The sequence below is a fragment of the Oreochromis aureus genome, linkage group 16 (genome assembly GCF_013358895.1).
Source record: "Oreochromis aureus strain Israel breed Guangdong linkage group 16, ZZ_aureus, whole genome shotgun sequence".
Classification (NCBI taxonomy): Eukaryota; Metazoa; Chordata; class Actinopteri; order Cichliformes; family Cichlidae; genus Oreochromis; species Oreochromis aureus.
Genome location: NC_052957.1, coordinates 3400579 through 3428168, shown reverse-complemented (window position 1 = coordinate 3428168; position 27590 = coordinate 3400579). Strand labels below are relative to the sequence as shown.

The following is a 27590-nucleotide window of genomic DNA, read 5'->3' as shown; positions in this document are numbered from 1 at the left end:
TAGTTGTTTTATGGCCACCGTTCTGACATGCACATATTTTAAAAACAACCACCTTTTTTAATTAAGAATCATGTAAAAACATGTGAGCCCTGCTGTATTTGGACATGGAAGTCATGCATACACGGGTAAATGATAAGTAACCGAAAAAAACCCAAAACCTATTTAGTCAACAGTGATTGGCTAGCTATTAAAAGATGACTGTGACATCACTGATTAGAAAAGCAAAAGTCTATATTAAAAACACACTTTGTTTGATGTTTTGCAAAGTTTGAAATAGATGCCACTAATATATCTGGTTTTGTTTGGTTTGTTTTAGTCTCTATGTCTCTCAGTTAGTTACTGACCTCATCACAACTATAGCTTTGAAAATCGGGAGCAATCTGCAACATGCTTGCACTGAAGCAGAAATAATTTCTCCTCCACTTCTTGATTTTTTATTTTATTTTGCCTGAAATACAGATAGTTGAACAGAAGTAGGCCCAGTTTATGAACATGTACTTAAAAACCCCCAAAGACAAACAAACATGTTCCCACAGGCCAAACGTGTGGGGGAAAAAATCCCCTTCCCAAATTAGAAGTGACACTTAAATCAAGTGAAAGTCAGTAAATTAGCAGTGTGTGTGTGACAGATGAAGCCTTGTGCAGGTGGTGTGACGTTGTTGTATTAATGGCAGCCCATCTACAGCTTTACCAAGCTTTCTTATACCCATTAGATGAATATGTGATGCATCGTATGAAATGATATATACAAGTAAGAAGTTCCACAACTAAACTTACTTATCTCACCTCTACAACAGAAATGATCTACTTGATAATACGTTATACAGAACCAATGACTTGTGGAGTCCACATTTTCATTACTGTATTCCTGTGATATAAATTATAGGTCTCAGAGAGCAACAATGAAATATGAAAGCAATTTTCCACACGTTGGCCACAGTGATGTGAAAATTCAAAATGCCAGCCCCGAAGGTTGTCCGCTTATGTGCTACGAGGTGTGTAATTTCACCTACCACTTTATTTTCGACAGCTGATCAGCGAGTGCTTTTTGAGACCACACAATAGGGCGACAAAGGCAGCGGAGTACTTATATGTATAAAAATTGGCTGTTTACCACAGCTGGATACAAATGATCTGGATGAAGTGAGTCATCGCTGCTCGCTTGTTTTCTGGCAAGCAGTGCATGAAGTATGTGACGAATTAGCAGAAAGGAACGCTGGTAGCGATACATCAGCCGCCGTCATTACATCTTGTTACGGCTTCGCCTCTAGCCCTGTCACTCACACTCGCGTACACACAAATTAGTTCTTTCCTCCACCTCTCTGTCCTAATCAGACAGCTGGAGACCTCGAGGGTAGGAACTAGCATCCTGGAAAGTTCTCAGATAATTGAAGTGAGAGACAGAGAGAACAGAGGAATGATTTCCTTCAGAGAAACCTCGAGCGTAGCACAACGTACACACGACCCCACTCATGATGCAGTGACTTGAGATGACCATGAAGCTTAACAAGGCCCTCTTTCTCTCCCAGGTACTCTTAGTGTTATTATCAATGCTTGAAGCTGCTGCATACCGATGCCACTTGAAAGCAGCAGCAAAGAAAAAGAAAAGAGCTGAAGAATCAGAAAACAGCCTCCGGTTTTGACAAATAGATGCATACACACAATCTTACCCACTCCCACACCCTCCTACACACTCACACACATAAAAGCTACAAAAGTGGCTTCGTACAAAGTGTTTTCAATTTTCACATCAAACAATTACAGCTTTTCATGAAGTGCTTTCAATTTAGGGGTTTAATAAAGGCAGTGGGTTTTTAACCTAATGAGGCTGAAGTGCTTTTTTGTTTCTACTCTATTGTTAAGTTTGAGGATAAATTAAGAATTTTATGACTGGTTCTACTTATTATTTTACATCGGTTGTTACATCATTATTTTATTTTATGGATTTTTATGGTTGTTAAAGTTCTTCTTATTGTATTAATCCAACATTTAGATATGACATTAAACCTGAATGTTTGGATTTAGATAAGAAAACTGATGCCATGATCATGTACGATATGTAGCAGCCAAGTTAGCTGAGCATAGGGAATTACAGCAGAGGGGGGAAAGAACAAAAAATGTCCTCGCTCTGTTGGAAGACAAAAACATCCCCAAACAAACACAAAGCAAAAGAGGAATTTCTGAGCATGTTTCAATTAAAAACATGAATCTGTATTCCTCTGCAAACGTATCTGAGCCTTAAAATCAGCGCTGAGTCTGGAGTTTGTTGGGGCAACAGTTCACAGAGGGCCTCTTCAATTATGTTATATACAATCTGACCCAACAGAAGCACAGACCTGTAAAACAGACAGGTAAGTCTTGACTCTTTAAATATCATATAGCATGTTCATTTTGGTAGCAGTCCCAAAGATCATTATCCACTTCATGGAACTAGTTTACAAACTCGTCAGCTGATTGCGACCAGAGTAAACAAACATCTTAACTACGGTAAACAACAACAGCTACCTGACATGTGACGTGACACATATTATTACAATAAATGATCAATTATCAAAATTATTAATAGATTTTACCAACAAAACAGAACATTTATGACAAGGAAAAGAATATAACTGACCATCGTCCATTTCCATATTCATATTTAAATGATTTTTCTGTGAAAGAAACAGGAAATCACTGGAGATCTCTTACTGTTAAGCATCACACTCAGCCTCCAGCTCCAGTGAAACACAGCATGCTTGTGCTTCTCTGTGACAGGACCCTACGCCGAACTTACTGTCAGAATAAAAATAAACGGCTCAAACACGTCACCTGAATATTTTATCGGTGTTCTTTTCAGATGTAATAATACAGCACAAACAGGGGAAAACTAGCAGTAATAAATAAATGAAAATAATCAGAAAGATGAGCTCGTTATCGTTACACTCGATGTGATTAATGTGATTAGATAACCCCTGCCTGGAGATCTATATATGGATTTGTGGTTCATATGAGCGCCGATATAATGAAGTGGATTCAGGCTAAGCTCTCTGCATCACTGTTTTGAACAACATGAAAAGTGCTCAATAAATTAGATTTATTTGTATTTATGCTCCCTCACTGTAAATAATAGTCCCCCATAGATTTATCAAACCATATTAAATGCCCAGCAACAGGCCAGGCAACAAGGCACGATGATAAATAACTGCATGGTTTCCCTCATAACAACACGATTTGTGAAGGCTAATGAGATTTTTATCACAGGGATTAGGCTTCAGGGATTGTTATCTACCCCATGTAAGAACCACTTTGATTGCATTTAAAGTAGTCAGGTGTTTAATAAATACTAATGCGCACACACACACACACACACACACACACACACACACACACACACACACACACACACACACACACACACACACACACACTCTCAGAGAGATGGAGGGAGAAATTGGTTCATATCCCTCTATCAGAGCAGGCCTTGTACGCTGCTTTCATGGAATGCTTATTGATTTTGCATCTTCTGCTTTTATAGCTTTTAACAGTCTTGTTAGAGCGTGTTCACAGTCTGCAGTCTGGCCTACATCTAACTTCATCGCCTATCTCTGATTGTTTTCTTCTTTTATTTTGATGTTGAAATGTGTGATTAGCATCCACAGATGTAAACAGGTGCTTTAAAACTACCAGATAGCTGCTGCCTGGTCCTGGACATGCTGTGACCCACTGGTTCAGATACACTTGATTTTTTTCAACATTATTTTTGCTCTGATTTCTGTTGCAAACACTTTGTGGTATCTGCTCCAGACTAACACTTGCTATAAGGAAATATAAAGAACCTCATCAGTTCTTCTTTCACGCTGCCAGCTTCACACACACTCTGTTACAAAGGGTTATTATGGGGCAAACTATTGGGGTTAAGTATCCATCCCCACACAGTTTTAAAAACACATTCCTGGTGTAATCGATGTAATGCTGACAGCTGGCTGAGTGCTCTGCCAGGTGTCGGGCTGACACCTTCCTGCACACCTTGCAGTGTTGCAATTATTTAAAAGGCGTGCATGTGCTTGTGTGTGTGCGTGTGTGTGTGTGTGTGTGTGTGTGTGTGTGTGTGCGCATTTGCCCATCATATTTAGCTCTGTCAACTTGAGTTCCATTTGTCACCAGCTAGTCATTACAGTGAGCCGGGCTTTCATCACAGATAAAGGGCTGCCCAGACTGGCCGGGTCTCTTTGGTAATAGCACGCAATTAATGCGGAAAAACGGCACACAACAATTGGATGAGCGGATGAATGCTACAGTAACACGTTATCTACAAAAAACAAAGGGCAGATAACAGGAAGACATAAGAATAAAGACATATTCTTCTTCCTTGGAACGACTTCTATTTACCAGAGCAGTTATACACAGTGCAGCAGTGCATGAGGGGTGTGGCGATCATTTTAAAGCATCCTGTAAGAGGTGGCTTTAAAATGAGAGGAATTTAGGGAAATTGAGTTTGAATTCGTATCATTTTTCTTACATTCTGTACTTTGTGCTTTTTATTACTCACAGTTTAATTATCTTAAACAAACAGTAACATATAAAGGGGTCAGGGCTGAGAGATCACACTGATAACAATGTTTGTGTATCAAGTATGATACAGCTGGTGCTCTAGTTACATATCTAAGACACATTGCAAAGAAACTGTAACTGAATTTTATTGGAAAAACTGCAAAAACACTGCAACATTGTAACCTTACTGCAGAGCATGCTGGGAAATATATGCACATAAGCTCACAATGTTTGTAAAAACTTTGAGATGAACAATCTGTTTTGTCAGTGAAACTAATGAGCATATAATGAGTCACAGTTGAATATATTTATCAAATGTATTAAAGCTTCGGTTTGCTTGTTTATTTTCATTCAAGCAGCGGCCGTGCTGATGAGCAACAAGCAGCCACACAAAGACATGTTTATAATGAACAAGGTCTCAGAGCGAGTAAGAGGAGAATCAGGAGTGTTAATCGGTGTTTTGAGCCTCGGGAGGAATCGTGCCACTGAGTATGAGCGAGGAGGAAGGCTTTCTCTGATGCGCTCGAGAGGAAACGTTGACAGCAGACACTGAAGTGACTGAAAAAACTCAAAAATGAAGCCTCTTTGAGTTACAGGTTAAAAAACAGATTACGGTTTGGGTTTTTAATTGAAAGCTCAGTGTGGCTGAATCTACACTGTGTGCATATGTGTGTGTGTGTGTGTGTGTGTGTGTGTGTGTGTGTGTGTGTGTGTGTGTGTGTGTACTGTGGAGTGATTTAGAGAGGCTGTCAAGAGAAAGAGACACAAAAGGAAGCACCAAGAGGCAGAAAGCATTTAACAGCCAACAAACAAAAGAGAGCCGGCTTGTAGTGGATGAATGCAATTATACAACACATCAGAATGACTTTAGAGAGAAAGGTGATAAACACACACACACACACACACACACACACACAGTGAGTGTCAGAGCAGGTTTGATTAGAGGTGAGCAGCTGGTGAAGCCCCGAGGAGGAGATAAAGGCTGTAGTCCTGTCACGATAATTTAGAAAGAGAGGGCAACAAAAGAAATGAGCTTTTCTTTTTTTAGCCGTCAACACGCGTTCATGCTACAGATCTCTGTGCGGTGTGAAGATGTTGTAGCAGAAATTTGTTGCAGGCTATGAGCAACAACCGCAGTTTTGGTAACCCTAGCCTTTCCTTTTGTCTTCATGTAGTCTGGGAGTTGGTGGGTTAGGTTTAGTGCACGGCTTTGAGTGATTTCTCAGCAAGCATGTCAACTTTGAATAACCTGACTCAGAGTAAAGTCGACCGTGCTTTCTCGCTGTCTAGTCTTGATCGAAAAAAGTACTGTTTTATATCATTCTTTAATAGGACAAACTCACACTGGGCTAAGCAATCAGAACTCTGAAAAGTCCCTCACAACAACAGGTTAATGATGCTAACACGTCACTGTGACGTGTTAGCACGTCCAGGCGAGTTTAATATGTAACAAAGAGACGGAAATTCACGCACCAAACATACTGAAGCATAAAAAACATAAACTGACCCTGTGTGGGTGTCTGTTCACTGATAGTTAGCAATTAAATTAGATGACAATAAAATGTTCTTGTATTTAAAAAAATTAATAAAATGGGGAGCATCAGTGTTCACCGATCCCCCCGAGACGTGCTTAAAGCTCCAAACATTTAATAAGCAGATTAATACGACGTCATCTTTGGACTTCTTAATAAGATCATGTAAATCCCATCATGCACTGAGGTGACGGGTCCATGGTCGCATCTGGCTTAGCACACTTTTCCATACCGATATCTGGATTACCCACGGCATCCACGATTCCACCTACTGACTCAGTATTCTGGCATTTGTGATGCTGGAACATCAATTTAAAGTTGGAAAACTACTGTAGCTTTGAATGGATGAAAATAGGTGCAAACGTGCCCAAAGGCATGAGGTTTATTCCTGTCTGTTTTTATCGAAATGTTTATTTTCCCACTTTGAAATGCAAAGCAGTCGTTTTGGGATTTGAGGGATAATCTCGCTCATGGAAAACTGCTATCTTTAGTCTGTAGTTTATAGACTGATTGGATTTTCTCTTTTTTATGGGGCAGGGGTTTGGTGTTGGCTGTTCACGCTGCATCTGAGCAGTGGCTGCAGATTGCAAAACCAAACCACTCTTCCACTTCAGTGCTGCAGTGGAGGATTTATAAAGTGGGCAAAAGCACAAGTTAAACCACAGAGCTGCCACTGCTGCAATGTGTGAGTCCTGTCACGCTAGTTTTATTCCATGATTCGCCTTTGGAAAATATTTCAGGATCATTTCCTCACGTCAGTTTAACAGATTAATAGTGGATCACACACAAAACAACTTTTATCTAAAATCTTCTACTGATATTAGTTTGATTTGCATTTTGAATAATTCAAAATTTTGCTAAATATCTTTTTAAATTATTTTAGTTTCCAAAAAAAGCATCTGTTTCTGACTGTGTAGCCTCCCTGAAGTGAATGTTACAGAGGCTGTGACATGTACAGCTGTAGATTATGTTGCAGTGAAGACGATGAAGAAACCTCCACAGAATTGTCTGTTCTCCCGCTCTGCCCTTAAACCAAATTGAGGCATAAATCCTCTGCCTTTTGTTGTTTTGTCCAAGTATCTGTTCAACACTGAGACACAGAGGAAAGTAAAGACATTATGTACTTGGAAACAAACTCGTGCCTAGGGGCCTACGTTTCAGTCTCTGTCTCTCTCTGTTTTTCCTCTTTGTTCTTTAAGCTTTGAATTAAGTTCAGTTTTAACTAAAAATTACAGTTAAACTGTCCATCCCACACTCAAACAATGATTATTTTCCCTGCATATATATAATACATATATATATATATATAATCACAGGCTTATTAATTCATACAATTAATCATTAAGGAAACTGTGATTGGTATAAACTGAATTTATACCAATCAAGTAAATTTCAGCATTTTATATTATAATTATAGTTACTTACCTATATTATACTTGTACTGTAAATTTTCTATGTAACAAAATTAGTTGGAAAATGTAAATGTAATCAAATTAGTTTAACTGACTGTGTCTGTGTCGACTGTGTGACGGGGTGAAAGTGATGTTTTGGCACGCAGCCTTGTTGTGGTTAGTATTTGGGGAACAAGTGTGAAGTTAAAGCATTTCAGCCTATAGTTTAGATTATTTTTACCCCAGCTCAGTAAAAACATGATGCTATCTGCATTAATTAATCCCTGTCTGAATGCACAGGTGATACCATCAAGTGATCCAAATCAGACATAGCTACAATGTTGCAAGTTCAAAAACTGTAACAAAAAGATGGACGTTGCCACTATTACATCACCCGCTGATTTGGGAGCTACATTTCCAACTGCTTTTATGACGCCACCAAAAAGAAAGAATAAAACTGAGTGTTTTGTTAAAAAAACAAAAATCCCGTCCACATGGAAAAATAAAAAACAAAGTCAAACGTTGTCAAGAACTTGCCAAAGCAACAGGTGGCAATATAATCGTAACCGTGTAGAAATGTTGGCCAATCAAATCAATCGAAGATGGTGCAAAGAAACAGTCTTTCTAAATGGATGGACGGTAACTGCATATGTACATGTAAGCATGTAAAAACTGCAGATAGTAACACCAACAGTATTTTGTCTATATCCGCCATTGTAGAAATTAATCTCATGTAAACAATAATATGGCACACAGCGTGACGTCAAAATGATGTTGTGTGACTAAATCTCAGTTTTCCTCGTCCACCCTGGCAGGAGTTTTTATAAATCTCAGTTTTCAGTGATTAAAAACGCCGTAGAAAAAGCTGAGTTTTCAAAAATACCCGTGTACGTGTGGACGTAGCCTAGATCAGACTGAAAAACTCCGCCCTCATATGATACCAAGTAGCAGTCACAAGACAACCACACTTATAAACAAATACGATAACAGTCCTGCATTTTTCCTACACTGAACACCATCATTTACAAAACTGACATCATAAATCAGATTTCAGACACAGATCTTCAGATCATACATGTTGTAGGAAAAGTATTTGTTGAGGTAATAAATGAAGCGTGATGTAGGGTCTGGCTTCATCGATGGCACCGCTGCATCACTTTTGCTGTTTTTGAGCATCCGCATTACTGCAGACGTGCAGAGGCTTGCCAGACTGCACTATAAACAACCTTTATGTGAACGAGTACAGTCTTGTGCTTGCTTATAGGTGAGTTTTTGGAGATATCTAGCAAATCCATTGAACAAGGTATGCAGTAATATTTGTCCATAAAGTCAGTGAAATATGCTGTGGTGGTTTTATTCTCAGTTGTCAGTTTGTCTATAGAGACAGGATTTGTTTGACAGTCTTGTTTCTGGTAATTGCATGATGGTATTGTCATATATTTATGCCCTTAATAATATCTATCGTTTGACTGTGAGTATGTCTAAACTGCTTCTTTATTTTTATTTTTGAGTATGCTTGTTGCTGTTGCTTCATCTGGTTGGAATCGCAGATTTGCTTTCCTTTAATTAAGTATAGGCAGCAGGGTTTAGCCAAAATATTTAAAGCAAAATATGTAAAGTTAAATAAAACATTGCAGAGTTGTTGTTTTTTTCCTCTTCTGTAATCCCATCAGAGAGCTGATACTAAGCCAGTTCTGCTGTTCTGCCCGCAGCACTTCTGAACCAGCGAAGGCCACTGCTGCTGCTACAAACAGCTGAGATCTCTTTCTTTTTCAGTGGAAATTATGTGTTACCACACTTTCAGTGAAAAAATGAATAAAAAATGTAACAAGTTGTCTTTGTGATATGAAGGATGGCTGTAAAAACACTGGCGTGTCTGCTCAAGCATGTGGCCGAGTCTATTTCCCAGACAGAGAGAAAGCTGATTATTGAATTTATAGAAGCTGTAATTTCATTGAACTAATACGATACTCTGCGCTGCAGAGTCCAGGGCTCTCCTGCATAATGCATAATGGCTCAAGTAAGGAGCTGTCATGTATAACCGACAGTAACTCTATCCTGCTGTCCGATGGCTCCTTGAGTGTGACTTTATTTTACAGCTGATCTCAAATTCTTAGTCCGTTTTCTCCTTTTCCCAACATTAAATGTTCTCTCCCTCCTCACATCTATCATCCACCTGCAAGGGTTGACTTCAAAATTTATGAGATGCTCAGATTACACCTGTAATCTGTTCATGCAGGGATGACAGGCTTCAGATTACATGCTCGTGATGTGCTTTATTAAACTTTTAATAGTTCCAGTTGACTGGCACTGACTGATATATCTGAACACAGCAAGAGATAAATATGGATGATGTTATTCAGTCAGTCTGTGGGAAACATCTCTCGATCTGGGAGAGGACTTAGGATTTTTCCATACACAGTTAAGCCATTACTGGCACATTTTTAAATGCCAGACAGGAGACTAACATCAGCTGTAATAACTCGAAAATGTTTTTATTTGAAGATACAATATCAGCTTTATCCCTGAGCTCTGATACACTTGCTGCACCTGCTGACGTAGCGACTGAAAAATGTCTGGATTAGGGGTCTCGAGTGGTTGCAGTGGAGTAAATATCAGGTTTGTCAACCATGAAGCCATGTTCATGTCGTGCTTGGAAGCTTTGATTTCTCACTTAGTTTTTACTGCAAGGAAACAAACTGAACAGGTTTGGAAAAGAGTTTCAGTCTAAATAGATCGCTCACGATTTTAATCCTTCAGGTAGAAAAACGATGCTTCCCCAAGAACATTTCACGTTAATGTTATAAAGTGATGTGAAAAAACACACCTGCTTAAATTCTATAGTTTCAAGAGCCCAACCAATATAAGATTTTTAAGACTGATTTAAAAATCTGACACACAAAACGTGAAGTGTTATGTGGAGCTATTTATGAGTCACAGGTCAAGAAGAACTCGTTGCCCGACTCTGCTCAGTCTTCTTATTGTGCTGTCACAAACTTTAACATTTAAATGATAACTGAGGCTTGTAAAGTCTCTGATGCAGCTCTTGAGCTCTGGTTTCGTGCCATCAAAGGACAGTAAAAGAGGGAAAATAATGTCCTCGCACTTTATTTTCAAATTCTGAAAAATGAACTCCCTGCTGGAAGAGCTGATAGTTTGGACTCTCTTTGTCAAGAGATTAATATGCAGAACTATCAAATACAGAAACTCCTGCTGAGATGTGAAGGAAAAATCTGTAAAGTGAAAAATCTTTCACTGTGACGCAAAAAATAAAAAATAGGATTGAATGTTTTTTAACTGATTACACAGTTTGATTACACATGTGCTGTGTAATCAAACTGTTTTTCCCTTAATGCATTTCTCCTGTTTGTAGGGACCATAAAAAGATTCCTCATGGTTTTCATGGACGTAATGTATAATTCCAAAATATTGAGTTCTCGTGTAAGCAACGCCAGTGAGACTTAATTACTCTTAGTTAAAAATCAAGAGACTACTGTTAGTGCTGTTATAGTCTTTCCAATAAAATAATCAGAAGCAATGCCCAGTGAAGGAACAAGAATTATTTTAGTCACCACTTAATAATGACTCATAAAAGGTTCACATAATTCTTTTAATATATTTTTGGACAGCAGAAGTACTGGGTGCATTTTATTTATTTCCATTCGAGCCAGGAGGAAACATTAGCTCCAACTGTTTCAGTGTTCAGCTGGACACTGTTGTGATCAGAACGACTTAAATCTTAACCTTTACTTACTAAAAAAAATAAGTGTTCTTATAATTTGGATCATTGAGCTGTGGCATCTGTGAGTTTTTAATCTAATGATTTATAAAGAAGAGTAATAAAAGCCTGTGATAAGCACAACTGTTGTTGCACACCACATGGGCGAAGTCTTCGTGACACGACCTTCACCTCAGTTTTTATTACACTGGACCAATTTACATGCTCTCATCACTTTACCTACCACCTACACTACAGACACTGAGAGCTGCAGTCTTCTTAAAAACACACTTCAGGAAATTCTGCCAAACTTCTGTGAGTTAAATATTAAATTCAGAGTAAAATAACTGACAATGTGGCACCAAACAGCACCAACGCAACAGAGCACAAGGCCAAGGAAGCCGTTTGGTCAAACTAAAGAACGAAGCAGAGCTGACACTCGCATTATACATACAAAGCTTTCTCTTTCTCTTCTAACACGATCAACAAACGGTTAAAGAAAAAAAAGGGGCGTATATGAGGCGTTCGATCCAGTCACAAATCAGATAATAAGCAATAACAGGAATACTTATTACCAGTTTAATATCAAGTTAATGCAAAAGCCTGGGATCAAATTTCATCCATATACATACAGTGCATCCAGAACGGGAAGCATATTGAGCATTAAGTGTCAGCAGACTCACTTCACAAAACGAATCATCTAAAACTATGACGAGAGCTTTAGTGTGTGCATGCTAGCTTTCCTTAATTTCATTCATTTGATTGTTCCTGTGTTTACGGTGAACATGCAAAGATCCTTTTCTACACAGAAACAGATGAAACATACAGGTCTTTCAGTGAAGCTGCTCTAAGGTATCAGTTGTCTATTAGGAAATCTTTAGTGAAACATTAACTGAGGAAAAACAACAGCAGAGCGAAGTGCCTAATTTTACGCAATGGCCACTTAATGACATCCAGTCACAAATAAGTTATTCTGATGTAACATTAACACAAGCAATTACCAAGTTTCTACTGACTTAATGCAAAAGTCTTTGATGCATCAAGAACTTAAAATACAGTATATGATACTGTGCAAAAATCGTGAGCCGCCCATCATTTCTTTCTAGTTTGTTTCCAAGGAGCCAGACTTTCTTGTAATTTAAAAACTACATATTCTCAAGCAACAACTCTCAGGCTTTCTGAAGGTCTTCTTTGGACATTGGCTGCTTTTTACCTCATTTTCAGTCATGTCCTTGCAAATGATCAGTGGCAGAAAACAGAACAAAAGGCAGCTAAAATCCAAAGACGAGCTGTGAGTGTCCTTGAAAAAGCCTGGAGAATTATTCCTGAAGAATACTTAAAGAAATTATTAGAAAGCTGCCAAACAGAGTTCAGGCTGTGCTGAAGAATGAAGGCGGTCGTAGCAAGTATTCACTTTCAAGCTCCTTAAAATTGTACCTTGTAAACTGTATTTCCATGCACGTTTCAATAAATCCCATATGGAAAAGAAATAGTAAAAACTTACATGATTTACTCATGAAAGTGGCCACTTTCTTAATACTTTCATATATTGTTTTAGTAAGTATCCAAAACATACAAGTTTCATTTATATAATTTTTCAAGGGATCTTATATTTGTTTTCACTCTTGTATGCTTTTCATACAAGTTTCACACAAGACAGATACAAACTTTATAAGATTTATATACATCTTTTCCATGTGGGATCGCTTCTACCTATTTCCCATTTTCCCAGCAAAGTTTAAAGAAATGACGGGCGTCAGCACAGCACTGTATTTTGGTTAAGTGTTAACATTTAACCATAAGCAGGAAACTGGCATTACTTTCTTTTGGATATGCGCAACAGTCCCAGGCAGAGCTACATTTGTCTGATAGGATATTTACCGTGTAATGTGTGTTTGCACGCCGCCGTTCGATTCCACACTTATGAATGTATTCATGTTGTTGCACCATGTAACAGTTTGTCAGGATGTTGGCGCTGAATAAATTTGAGAGGTGCAGTACTTTAAGATATTTTATGATCGGTGTAAATTTTTATGGGAACAACTTACACACGCTTCCCGAGAGTCTTAATGTTTATAGTTTAATGGGAAGACACATCCAGTTCCACCAGCAGCATCTATCACTTGGCACATGGTAATATAATTCCAGTCAACATACGGCTCTCTCTCTGAGGTAGTAGGAAACACATCATAACATAAGCATTTCCTGTTTTTAAGTGGGAGAACTCGTTTTTAATATCTTCATTGTGCTTATAAGCATTGGAAGGCTGTTAAAGCTGACAGCTCACTGATTTGCTCCAAAGCCATGGCACTGGTATAGCTTCTTTATCCCACTCATGTTACTTCCTTAAATACGCTGTAGATGCACAACCACCGCCTGCCCTGTTGGCACATTAAGACAACTGAACACTGAGTGTTTTGCTCAAGGGCGCTGCTCTGTTATAAGGGACAGCGTGTCTAATGCACTTAACATGAATGTGTTCACACGTACACGTGTGAGATGGTGGATGCTGATTCTTTTGAGTTTTGTGGGTTTGTGGGTGTCAAGCATGACAGTACGAGCTAATACGTGTGTGCATGCGGCACCTACTGCAGCTCATACCAAGGTGCTGAAATCCTGGCTCCATGGTGCTAGACAACACAAGCAAAGACACACAAGGACACGCACACACACTCGGACACACTTTGTTTAACTATCGGTGCCTGAGTGATGCTCATTAGCTGCTGAGGCGTAACAGTTAAAACTGGGTTACTGCTTTGCAAATGCACAGATGTATATCCAAGACAGGCATAAACAAACACACAAACACACACAAATCCATAAGTGCACACACACCCATCATGACCAACTATACAACAGACAAATGTGGAGAGGTAAGAAAGAAGACAGCTTCATGCATTTTTCCCCCTGCAGTGAAAAATTGCATCGTATCTTAATGTTATTTTTTCCCCGGTGTTGGATTTATCTAAACATTTTCTCCATTTTCACAGCAGTGGGTGTGTTGTTGCACCCACGTCTTCATGATTAATGTCAAAGCAATCACTTTCATGTTCCCCAGAAGTACAAAATTATGCCAAACAAAAGCTGAACTATGTATGCATGTCTTTGTGTATGTCTTTCACAAAGAAACAAACAAAAAAAGCAAAGTGTGAAACCAGTTCCAGCATTTTTAGTGGAGTTTTACCTGAGAGAAAAGCACCGTTAGTTTGTGCTTCATTGTATTTATTGTGTGACTCTCTCCGCCATTTTTCATTCATCTCACCGCAGAACACCTAGGACTGATTGCTTCAGAGGATGAGTAAACATCATCTAATTTTGTTTTTAAGTCTCATTATATAAAAAGAAATTTGCTTTATTGATATTTTTGTTTACAGTTTTGTGAGAACCTTTCTTTAAAATCACTTACAGCGAGCGAACAGAGAGCGCTAAGAGGACGGGATGAGTGCTTTTATTAATTAAACTCATTTCCATACGGAAAACTCTGAATGACTCTCTAATAAACTAAAGGCTAAGGATGCTGAAGGTAATGTTGTACCTCTGTTACCTGAAGTAAAAATGATATATGGATCAGGTGATCACTGTGGAGCAGCGGGCTATTTGTCCAGATTTACCAGCAGCCGCAGAGCTACAGCGTGGCGTGAGATTAAACTCATCTCACTTCGTCCGAAGGGATGCTGGTTTTATTGAAACTGCAGCTTAGATCTGCCTTGACTTGAACACTCACAGAGAAGAAATTTACACCCTCTGGATTTGGCTTTTTATTACTATAGCTGGTTGATGTGGTCTTGTGTGAGATAAAGCATAAATGTCTCCCATATATAATCAATATTCATTTCGAGACTGTATAGTCTTTACTGTGGCGTAAGGATATTTCTGCATCTTGATTTACTTTCATGTTTAATTCTATTGCATGACAGGCAAATTAGCTGCAATTACATGTCCAAATTCCAGTGTCAATGTGCAAAATACGTTGCTCTCATTTGGTCCAATTTGGGATTTTCTGCACTGACTCGCTCAATTTGACATTAAATCCCCTTCAGTAAATTGGTGAGTTATGCATCACAAGCACTACAGAGAGAAACAGTTTTAAAAAAGGGCTCATGGAAGGCGATTCATTTGAGCTCCAGTGTGTAATTCAACCTTAATAGATGTCTTGATGCATTCTCGATCATCCAGGAAAGTAAATCTCCAAAAGTTGAATCTGTTCATCTGGACGTAGCGTTTGGTGGGAGAAACGTTTCATCACTCATCCAAGTGACTTCTTCTTCAGACTGAAGAAGTCACAACCTTAATAGAGTTTTTTTTCAGTTGCAACCTTTACGGAAAACCCAATATAAATTTCTAACGTGGGTTGTTTTACATCAGGGGTCGGCAACCCTAGGCACGCGTGCAGGGTTAACTGATGGCACGCACGACCACAGCTGGACTGGCCATCGGGCATACCGGACATTTGCTCGGTGGCCCGATGATTTTTGTTTTTTTGTTTTTTTTGGTGGTGGATTGGCCAGACGCTGGTCGGTGTATAAAAATAACTCAGTTGTTTGGTGTTGGCCATGGCTAGCTTCCACAGATTCAGTAAAATTAATAAGTGGTGGAGGCCAGCAGGTGGATGAGGGAAGGGGAGACAGGAGGAGGAGAGACCCGAGGAAGCCGCCAGTCGGAGCGTCAGGTGAACTGAACTTCAGGTAAGAAGTTATGACCTGCAGTCTATCTGGGTCAGATATAAACCAAGTTTAGGTGGAGTTTATTTTCGTTGTGCTGACTTTTTACAGTCAGTTACAATAACTCGTACTGCGTGCTAGCTAGCATGACGGAGTTTATATACTGCTGGGCGGGTGCTATGATTTTATTGATAGTGAACTTTATTTTATTCATAAGGTTAGTTAGTAGAGTTGCCAACCGTCCTGTACAAACGGAATCGTCCTGCATTCAGAGAAATTATTACGCGTTTGGTGTTGAGCTGAGAAGGAACACAGTTTGTCCCGTACTTCAGCCAGGATGGAAAAAGACACAAAGCTGGAGTTATTGTGTCTTTGCTGCACAGCTGCATCTTCTTCTCCTCCCATTCTCTCCCCTCTCTCTCCTGTTGCTACTTCAATGTGAAACTGATCAATGATCAGCTGATCAGCTTTTCTCTCTTGTTTGTTTATCGCTCACTTTGCGCCACAAAGAGGAAACTTATCATTGTTGTGAGGAGACCATAAATAGCATTTGTATTTTCTGTTGTACAGTTCATTTGCTGTTATGGAGTTCTTCTTATGAATAAAAAGTGTCTTTTTTTTGTTTCAAAATAGCTGATCACTATTCGCTGATAGCTGCCAACATCTGCAAACAAATATAATTCTATAAAGTGGTTCTATATAATGTGTAACTGTTCATATAGAGCGTAATAATAAATAAATTTATTGCTAATGCAATCATATGGCACACTGACTTCTGAGGAAATTTTAAATGGCACTCGCCATCAGAAAGGTTGCCGACCCCTGTTTTACATTGTGACCTATGAGAGAGGATTTCCATGGATGAAATGGCTGTGAAACTCTAATCCACAGTCTTAACTGTAACAGTGCAAGGCACAATCAGTCTGGGAAATCTGAAGCCATTGTCACAAACAGAACTGAGGAATTAAAGGTCACCAGTTCAAATCATAGACCTCAAACGATCTGTGCGGAAACCGAACGCCACCAGAAGTCCTCACCCCAAAATGCCACATGTATTATTCAAAACCTATTAAGGTGGAGGAAGACTGGCCAGCAAAGCCCTTCTCAGCAAATGCAATCCCACCTTTTCTATACCTGTATGTGCACCTGCACCTTATAAATGTACAGAATATAAATGCAATAAACGTACAGCATCAAGATTACCTCATTAACAATAATATTTGATGAAATCAATAGAAATCAGCCATTACTTTAAAAAAGTATCTTATCAAAATATAAATTTCACTGACACAGATCAGTGTACTTCTGAGTTTTCAACAATAACTTCTTAGAAAGTAAAGGAGATAATGTTTGTCCTTATTATCTTTGGTCTTTACTGACATGTTAGCATCACACAGATGCTGGAGATTTGTCACATCCAGTGTGGTCTTCTGCTGCTCTAGCTCATCTGCTTCGAGGTTTGCCAGCTTCTGTGTTCAGAGCGTTGCTGTTGCCCTCCTATCAGCCCGAAGCAGTCTGGCTTTTCTCCTCTGCTTTCTGGCATCAACAGGATATTTTCACCCACAGAAATGCCACTCACTGGATATCTTGTCTTTCATGGATCATTCTCTGTAAACGCTACAGATGGCTGTTTGGGAAAATCCCAGTTTTTAAAATAGACCAGTTAGTCTGGGACTAACAGCCATCCCGATCACCTTTGTTTCTTTATTCAGATGCTTTGTTAGATCTTCAGCAGGTAGTCTTGACCATGTCTACATGACAAAAGGAACTGGGTTGCTGCCATGTGATTCGCTAATTAGATAATTACATTAAGTGGTCAGTGAGTGTACACACAGTTAAATGTATTCACATTTGATAGCTCACATTAAAAATGGGTAAAGTTTCAAATAAATGCACCATATGTGCGAGTATTCCCTGAGAGCCAATAAGAATTAGAATTAGAATACGTCATTAATCCCAGGGGGAAATTCTTTCAGTAATAGTAAGCAGTCTTCAGACTGCCCTAAATTCTTGCTTTCAGATGTTTTTTATTTCTGCTTTCAGCTCAATATGATGTCCCTAATACCATCATCACAGACACGCAGCACTGACCGGATCCTGTTGTTCATGAACTATTAAAATCTCTGAAGTTTGATAAAACAGTTTTATATAGCACCCTTATTGAAAATAAAAACATGATCTGGACTGACAATAAGTTATATATATATGTACTCTGCCATGTGAGATAAATTGTATCATTAGCAGCAGAATAATCCTCAGCAGTGATAAGAGAAAAGCGTTATGGATTCAGATCAGTAGGATCATTCAGGAAGAACCGAGCAGCGTCTCTGACTGGTTCTCTATCTGATGGGTCATCTGTCAGTGATCCAGAGCCTCAGAAAAAGCTATACAGCAACCAGAGGTGCTTGTAGTGTTCATCTGTCCTGTACTGAACAACTTTAAGATCCTACAGACGTCTTTTACAACTGTCCAAAACTGACAGGCTAAAGTTACATAGACACGATTTTCTCATGTGCACCGTCTCAGCATTGTGAGTTAAAGTTTGCTTATTTGCAGATGGAATTGTCTTCAGCCTCACATGAATGCTGGGATAAACAAAAGCACCGTGTATTGGGAAATTTAAGTGGACAATTAAAGTTGTTGTGATTCATTCTGGTCATACAAAAATGTCCAAATCAAACGTGTATTTCAACATAGACCACAGAAAGAGTCAGAGGGCTGTCAAACAAAGCTGGAGTGCATGGTAAAAGATAACTCAGTGTGAGTGAAGTCCAGCAGAAGATTTTAGTAGACGTGCCAGCATCTCAGCAAATTTCCTGTAACAGAGCTCCTGAGCACAAAAAGTATGCACTGCATGTCCCATCACTCAGCCACTTCTACCTCAGGTCATTACTATAAATACCAATGTGTTACTATTTGACCAGCCTTGTAGGATAAATGTTTGGAGAAATAGCTTTCAGGCTTGTTGGTGGCATTACATGACTGCTACGTCTCAGGCGCTCGATGCCGTGGGCTCGGCTCCTGCACACAACCTCTTTGACGTATCGTCATGTGAAGCAGAAATGCTGCAGAGGGAAAAAAATCTTCAAAAGAAAGCTCCAGCCTGATTCACTGGCTGAGTGAGCCGCTGCGACAGGCTCACTATGTCACTGCTCCGTGAGGTTAAATGTAATATATGAGAGTGTTGGGCCAGATAAATGGGCAGTAAAACCTGCTCTCTGTTTCTTAGTTCGAGGACTAGAACTGAAGAGGAAGACGAGTTATGTTCACACTTTCTGATTCTTTTTCATAATGGATCGTCTATCAATGAGACACTCACACCCCTGAGATGAACCTATGATGCTTCTCAACACAGATTTTAGTCTACAGCACTGAATGCAAATAAGCCTTGTACCTTAAACTTGATTAAAAAATATAAATGTTAGTTTGAGAAATCGATCCTTTCAGTAAGTTCAGTGCTCCCAAAAACTCTTCTTGTTCGCTTTTCAACGGTAATAAATAAATGTTGCTGTCACATAAGAAACTGTTTGACTAAAATTGGCTTGAAATTATAAATATGTTCATTTTATAATAATTTTCAGACATCTAACTCTAAATGAATGCTGATGTGGATTTGTGTCAGATGTACAGAAACCTCATTGTTATCTAATAAACCAGCTATAACCACATTATTGGTGGATAATATGCCAATGTTGTGTCTGCCAAGCGCTCACAACAGCATATTTTCCTGACCACAGCGATTTTTACACACGCACTAATGCATGCACATGATTCATGTGCACACGTTGCCCAAAGTTTGTCCACTGTCTTGGATAACGATGCAAACTAAATGTGTATTCTCGGACTAGCCTGCAGTGGCTCCTGGAGGTCGACTGCAGAGAAAGTGGTGCACCAAAAACCTCCTTTGGTTGCTATCAGAGTGGAAGTAGAGTCCTCACTTCCACTCAGTCTGCAACCACAGAAATAGTAACCAAAACAATCGCAAGGTTTTTGACTGCCCGTTGGGCAACATGTTTTCCCTAGTGGAAGGTGGGTCACTTCGGAACAAAGGCCTTATCGACCCGTCTGGAGCTTTAGCCATCAACCTCCTCAGCTTTTTGCAACTGCTCAGGGAATACTCATTTATCCCTCACAACGGGTGATTGCAAAGACTCCAGTCCAGCCCACTGGATGGTTTTGGAAAATGTGAAGGCAAACATAGATTTGGGACTTTTAGAGGTATTTTTATATGTTTTACAGCTTCTCCTACTGATTCAGATCTTCTCCATGGTCAGTCATACTACACGAAAGCAACAGATAAATAATTAAATGACAGAAAAGTTTCTTTTTTTTCACAATGGGTCAACAGTACAGGATATACAGAAATCTGGCCAATGAGCTGCCAGAACTTTCCTGTAATTTTACACATTAATTTCTTCGTGCTGACAGATTTCATTTATTTACCACAGCAGCATTTCTTTATCATGTAGAAAAACTGAGACGTACTGTTGAAATTGGCCTTCTTTTACCTTCTACAGTTCTGACCTCAGCTATATTTAATAGCAAAAGAATAATCAGACAGAAATGCCAACACCTGAACTTTCAGAAATCATTCATCACTGCATGTCATCGGCCAGCTTTATGGAAATGCAAAACGGAATCAATACCAGCGTTCGGCTTGGAGAGTGGGTTCAACAACTGAATTAAATGGACTGTGAATGTTCTCTCACATACACACAAACACAAACAGGCAGCCTATTCATTAGAAAAGCACCCCTGACCAGAAAGATGGCTGTTCTCTGGCATAACCACTGATCCTATAGCTAATTAAGAAGATCTGATCGTTAGTGATCCTAGACACTTTGCACCTCTTCAGTTCCCCTCTCCTAAAAACTGTAGGCAAACACGGAGCTGTTCCTACTGCTCGCCGATTATGGCAGAGCCTTTAGGCTCACTAATCCTCTCAAACGAGTGTTAAATAGGCTCTCGAAAGAAAAGTTAAAAATAGGCCTTCCATGGGTTAGCACGTATTGACTCTGGTACAGTAAACTGCTTTTGCTGCAGCTTTCTGTAGTACAAGGAGATTTGAAAAGCTAAATACTGGAAACACTCATATGGAGTGCATAAGAGGGGCCTTGGGCTATTATCTGTGTTTCCCATTGTGAGCTTTGCTAGCTTGAAGACATCCCACTGAAGCGTGAAGCAGAGTTATTTAATCAGAAAGAGCATATCTTAACTTAACTTATAAATAGAGAAGCCACAGAAGGAGATGAAATCACACAGATGAAGAAGTGCACGAGGGAAGTTATCTAGTATTACGCATGATTATTAGATAACCATATGAAAAACAGCTCCATCAAACAGGGCATGGCTACTTTTGTTGGCTCTCTTTGCCTCATTCACCCTCTATCTAATTAGCTGAGGTCCAGTGGGCGGGCTTGTTGCACAGGATGCACACAGACACACACCAAATCAGCGCTATTAAAACTTTCACAGCCCGGCCCCACCTACCTCGTTTATCTCCTTCTGTCTTGTTAAAGCGATTCGAGCTCTTGCTCCCCTCCCCCGCTATCTGCTGCTCTATGAAGCTTCTTAAAAATGCTCCCTTGAGTCCTTCATATCAGAAATACGCACCCTGTCCAAGCAGAACAGAGACAGCAAAAGCTTTTACACAATCTATCCAGATATTTGATAGCTCAGCTGAGGAGCGAGGCGAAAACCTGACAGAAATATTATCATTATTGTCTCTGGTGGCAGCATCACAGACTGCTGAAAATGTGTCTGCAGCAGTTGGGGTCGAACTTGTGCTCTTTCTGTCTCTCACCCCCTTGTGTTCCCTTGTGTTCACACTGTTGCATCAAAAAAGACCCGTGCCTGCTGGGGCTCGTGGATGTCAGCCAACCGAACACAACATCTCACTGGACGGATAAACCATTCCACACTGATGAAGCAAACCGCTTATCTGCTCAAGAAAAAGGCAGAATTTCATCATCTAAAAATTCTGCTTTCTCCTTCAGGTGCTGGGATAAACATTTGCTGAAATCATACTAAAGTAAATGGACCAATTTTCCAATTTTAAGAAAATGGTTTCTTGTCAAAATAATCTACATCTTCTTTAAATTCTAAGGTTTTACATATCAGAACATAATAAAAAAAAACATCTGGTTCTGTAAGAGGTTACTGTGTCATTTATTTATTTAGGAAAAACTGAGCCAATATGCAGAAGCAGTCTGTGGAAATCTAAGTGCACCCTTACTGCTTCTGTAGGAATTAAAAGCAGAGGTTTTGGGCAGTTTGCTGGTCTGGAGCATTCAGGTGTGCATTAACACAATCCCAAGGAAGAAAGACATCAGCAATGACCTTAGAGAGGCAATTGTTGCTGCCCATCAATCTGGAAGGGCTAAAAGGCCATTTCCAAATAATTTGAAGTCCATTATCCTGCAGCGAGAAAGATTATTCGTGAGTGGAAAACATTCACAACCGTCATCAGTCTACCCAGCAGTGGACGTCCCAGCAAACCGACACCAAGGTTAGTCGGTGCAAAGTTCAGAAAAACTGTATAAAACACGAAACACATCTCAGCCTCCACAGGTTACAGCTAGCATGCTAAATGTTAAAGTTCAAAAACAGCACAATTTTAAAAAAAAATTAACAAGTATGACTCATGTGGAAGGTTTGCCAGGAAAGAGCCTCATCTTTCTAAAAAGAACATGACGGCGCGGCTCGGACCATCACGCACAGCAGCACATATCAGCACAAACACTTCATACCAGCTGTCGGGTTTAAGTGAAGACTGATAACTTGGCTGGACGCTGCTATTGGCCAATATTGGCTCTGTTGACCGATATGGGCCTATCGCCAAGCAACGATGCATTTGGAAATGTCAGCTGTTGGCGTTTCTGTTGTTTCACATCAGCATAGAAAGATTTCTTTATTTTCTTGACACAAGACGAGGAATAGTTATAAAAAAAAACATGATACACCAACAGAAAAGATATCAGTATCTGCATCTGCTATTGCAGAGAGTACTCAACAGAGTACTCAAAGTGCTTAATACAACATGCCACATTCACTTTTTTTATGATTTTAAGTGCTTACTAACTTTCATACTTGGATGCATGCGTTGGAGAGGAACTTAGGATTAATATCTTGCCCAAGGATATTTGGCATGCAGACCTGGGGGAGCCAGGGATGGAACCACCAGCCTTCTAAAAGATGACCTGCTCTACCTCCTGAGCTACAGCCACCCCACTAGCTTTTCAATACTATCAATTACTGCTTCACAGTAAGAAGGTCCTGAGTTCAATTCCACCATCAGGTTGGAGTTCGCATGTTCTCCCTGTGTTTACGTGGGTACTCTGGCTTCCTCCCACAGTCCAAAGACATTCAGTTAGTTGGGACAGGTCAAGTGGAAACTCTAAGTTGCTCATAGGTGTGAATGGTTGTCTGTGTCTATATGTTAGCGCTGCCTGTCTGTCAGACAGAATACATGGACTGGTCAGTCCCCAGCATCGCTTTTAAACAGTCTTTTCAGGTTAAAAAAAAATATGCAAACCATCAAAACAAAGAGCGGATGCACACATTTGAAATTGTTCGCAGCGTTTAGCGATCGTGATGAGCCATAAATGTTCCACAAGATTTAAGCGAGTTGTTATCCGACCACAAACAATTGTCATGTTCCATTCATCATTTTTATGAGATAATAAATTAGTGTTGAGTTCATATCTATTTCAGCTTCTGTGTCGCAGTTTCATTTTATCTTCCTCAGTTTTACAACCATTTGAGTGAAAAAAAAAGCTCCATTATGGTTCCCAGGACTGTTTATGTTGTGTATCCTTGGCGTTCCCACGTGTGCTTGTTGCCTGGACACAATAACACCAATAAACTGTGTAAACAAATAACTGCTTGGAAAGAGACAGCCATTTTTTTGGCTAGCTCGTGCTGCTAAAGTCTCATAGCAGCTTGGGCTTGGGACCGCTCTGTGGCCAGCAGGAGAAACGGTTGCGATGGCCAGCAAAATGAATCTGAAAGACCAGTTGATTCTGAATAAAGCCTCCAAAATGAAATTCATTAAAACTGGCTTCTCTTCTACTAGAATTTTATTTAACTTTGGCTGAAGAGTCGATTAAAAACTCGCCCGAGACCCAGATTTATGAGAGCAGCTCCCACAAACTTGGTTACGGGAACCTGACACTCGGCGTTCTTTGATCCGCTCTGAGCTTCGTACTTCAGTTTGTGTAAACCGTGTCAACCATTTTGATTGTTTATAGAATATTCAGTGAATATGGCCAAATTGTTAGAGACGTTTTCCCCCCTGAATCATTCTATAAAAGTGTTTACCTTTTGTCATTTCACATTTCACTGTGACTGAGTTGCTTCTGTGTGCAAAATGTTTGAAAGGATTCAAATCAAATCCTGAGCCGTCAGATGAAAGACGATCACGTCAGAGAGAGAAGATTAAAGCTTCTCTCTATGTGCCAGGCCCTTTTTGAACGAGTGACAGACTCCTTCCCCTTCATCCATTCTGCACTCTTTGGTGAAAGAAAACTAGCATGGAAAATTAAAAGAAATAAATACCTCTGTCATGGCACAAATGACTGTGGCGAGTTCCACGGCAGGGTTTGTTTTGATTTGTCATTTCCAAGTGTTCTGTCAGATATTAACAAAAGTGAGTTTTGGGAGGAAAACTTTCGAAATTCCCATTTTAGACAGAAATGTGGTGGAGCAGTAATGTGGCAGTTCAGCGGTACTGCGATGATTCATAACTTTCTCTTTCTGTAAATATAAAACACCTACACAGAGTATTAGTTACAGGAAACAAAAGACAAAGAGTAGAGGAAGCTTGCCTGAATGCTGCTGTTAGAGTGTCACAGTCTGAGCGTGCATACATTTGCCACATATTTCCAGTGTGTATTTCAGCTGTGCAGATGTTCATTTTCTTTTTCCACTGACAAGCTCATAGCTTCAAAACACCCAAGGAAGGGACAGCGACCACAGTGTCAAATATTTAGTTCAGGGTTAGCAGACAGGTTTCATATTACAGTTCAGCTAAGGGTGAAGCATTCAGTGGTTAGCATTATGTCTGAGACTATGTCAGCTGAATCTGATGATAAGTCTAAAATTACGAGTGCCGTGAATTTGTGAGTGCTCTCAGCGAGAAAGAGGGAGAACGAGGTTAGGCAAAAAAGTGATCCACATACAGAATGAGATGTCCATAATCTTTCTGCCTCTAACAGGGCTCTGCTTATTGTTATTTTGCTCTTGATGGGCAAATCTCGTCTTTGTATGTCCCACTTTTCCTTCATGTCTTAATTCTGCCCTTAAACCCCATGCTGAACCTCACCAGGCCTTCTTCAGACCATGTCTGAGACTTCCTAACACCAACACTTGTGTCATACTTGCCAGCTGTTCACTAATTCTTTGTCACACAACTGTTTGTTGAGCTTTTCCGGTCCTGTGAAAAACTGAGTCCAACTCCACGAACGTCTGTCTGCAGAGACTGTTTAAAATATACGTGCACAGTCGTCCCACCTGTTTGAAGAATATCACCTCTCAACCGTATCGTACAACAACCTGTTCTCCACTCGGCTTGGACGTGTGGCCTTTCAGATCAAATATAAACACTTTTAAAAACCCATCTTAGGCACTAGTTTTGACAAACATAGTGGCACTTACCGAGAGCCTAACCAGAGGTTTTCTGGTTAGGCTCTCGGTGGCTGTCTTTGCTAAGATTATTTAAGTTTCCAAAGCGAGCCGCTTCACCAAGCAACAGGTTTGTAAAGACAACATTTAAGAGCTGCAAACGCGACGGCCAAGCACAACATTAAAACCTGGCGACAGGTGAAATTAATAACATCGATCATCCTGTCACAATCTAATCTGCAGGGAAACCTTGGGTCCTGGCATTCACGTGCATGTTAATTTGATACCATCAGCCACCTAAACATTGTTGGGAAGCCAGAAGGAATGATTTTAATTAAGAAAGTAAAATAAATTATGCCCACTACAGAGGCAGATCGTGTCACAGTGGTTTCGAGAAATACCCTGAGTGGAACACAGTAATAGAACAGTGTCGTTCCTTCGTTATGAGCACGCTGTAACACCTAAAAGTGGGATTCACTGTTGTGTTTGAGTCAGATTTGCAGCTTTGCATTCTCTGCTGTGTTGGCCAGTGTTTTGTTTTATGCAAATATCATGTGTGTGTTGTTGTGTGTTTAAAGGAAAGAGCAGAGCGTCGTGTCCTGCCTGAGCTCATCTTCGTTTTAGCTGATAAGTATCCAAACAAACAGTCATCACAATAAAATAGATAACTTGTGAGATTTGTTGTGTAGAGAAAACACTTTTATTCAGTGCATTATTGAGATTTTAAAAAAACAAAATTTACAAATTATTATGTTAAAAAATTATTAATCATTTGAGAACAAACCAAACAAAGTCAGTTCTGCACATCTAAACCGTTTATAAAGTCCAGCAAACCCCACTCTCACTAATCTCACTAAAGTCTCACTCTCTGGATGTGAACTTTCTTTCTTTTTGATAAAAAACGAAAGTTTCCAGCCAACTGCAGTCTCCAGCGCGCACATCCATCCTGAAACATGCCACTTCCCAACATCGCTGCTATGCTTTAGTTTAAACAGAGATTATCGTGTTTACACACCACCCAGCCTCCAGTAGTCCTGTAATAAATCTCATATCATGTCATGACAAACACTCGTCCTGTAATTGATATAAAACTGTGTGAAATATTTTATATTCTAATCAACGATTACAATTAAAAGCAGTTTGAGAAACGCTGGCATGATTTCGCATTTTATGTTGAAAGGAAACAAAAACTTCTCATTTTCTTTCACATGTCTGTGGTAAATAAAGGCGTGAATGGCACAGGGTTGGTCCTCCTTTGGCTCTGGAGGAGAAGGCGAGTGAACTCTGTTTAACAGAAGTGCATCCAAACCCGTTTCTTTTACACTGTTCTGGCAGGATGCGTCTATTTCTTCGCGTTTTAGAATCTTCGTTGTGATATTTTTCAAACAAAACTCATAGTTTAGCCCAGAAATATTCGAGTGCCTTAATCAGAAGAGCATCCGTTAAACCACGGTGTGTGGGACTCACCTATAACGAACCACAGGAGCGCCTGTTTCTGCAGAGCTGTGCAGGTTTGCGAGCCCATCCTGTCGCTCTCAAAACGATCCACTGGCTGAAGTTTTGAAGCGAGGAAGTGAAGGGAACGGCAACTAACAAGAGCTCAACGAGTAATTGGTAGCATCATAAATGACTGCTGGTTAAGAAGCCCATGTAATGCGGCCGCACGGTCAATCAGCCCCAATAAAAGCTTCACTGTGTCACCCTGCGCAAACCGCTCGGGGGAGAGCCGAGGCTGCTCCTTGTTCCTGCTGTAGGCTACCTCAACTCCCCCGAGTCCTCCTGTCACCGAGTCATCCAGACGTGAAACATAATGAGTCGTAAAGTTGCAACTCTCTCTCCAACAAGCCGTCCACAGGTCTGAAGAAATCCGAAAAACGTCACTGGAAGCGTGCAGTGTTTGGTTCAAGCGCTCTTGTGCGCAACGGGACGCACCAGTATGGAACCAGTGGAGCTGAGCGACTGTGTCAGGGTTCACTGCTTTCCCCTGAGGACATGGGTCCCGGTTAGCGACGGGGACACCGGACAGACCCAAACAGTGCAGGAAGGGGGAGCGGGGCTCATTTGTAAGAGCGGAGGGAGGGGGAGGGCGCTGGACTTCTTTTCTCATTCTTTGATTGGTTACTCGGATAAATTA

The 27590-nt window shown here is 40.1% G+C and overlaps 1 protein-coding gene across 2 annotated transcripts in view; it reads right to left on the bottom strand.

Moving 5' to 3' along the window:
* Window positions 1-27501, bottom strand: part of ramp1 (receptor activity modifying protein 1) — a 65152-nt gene extending 37651 nt beyond the window's left edge. For both annotated transcript variants that reach the window (XM_031746677.2, XM_031746678.2), the window contains exon 1: window positions 26924-27501. In XM_031746677.2, the coding sequence (XP_031602537.1) occupies window positions 26924-26981 (58 nt within the window). In that variant the 5' untranslated portion in view covers window positions 26982-27501. The remainder of the gene's footprint in view (window positions 1-26923) is intronic.
* Window positions 27502-27590: the final 89 nt, after the last annotated feature.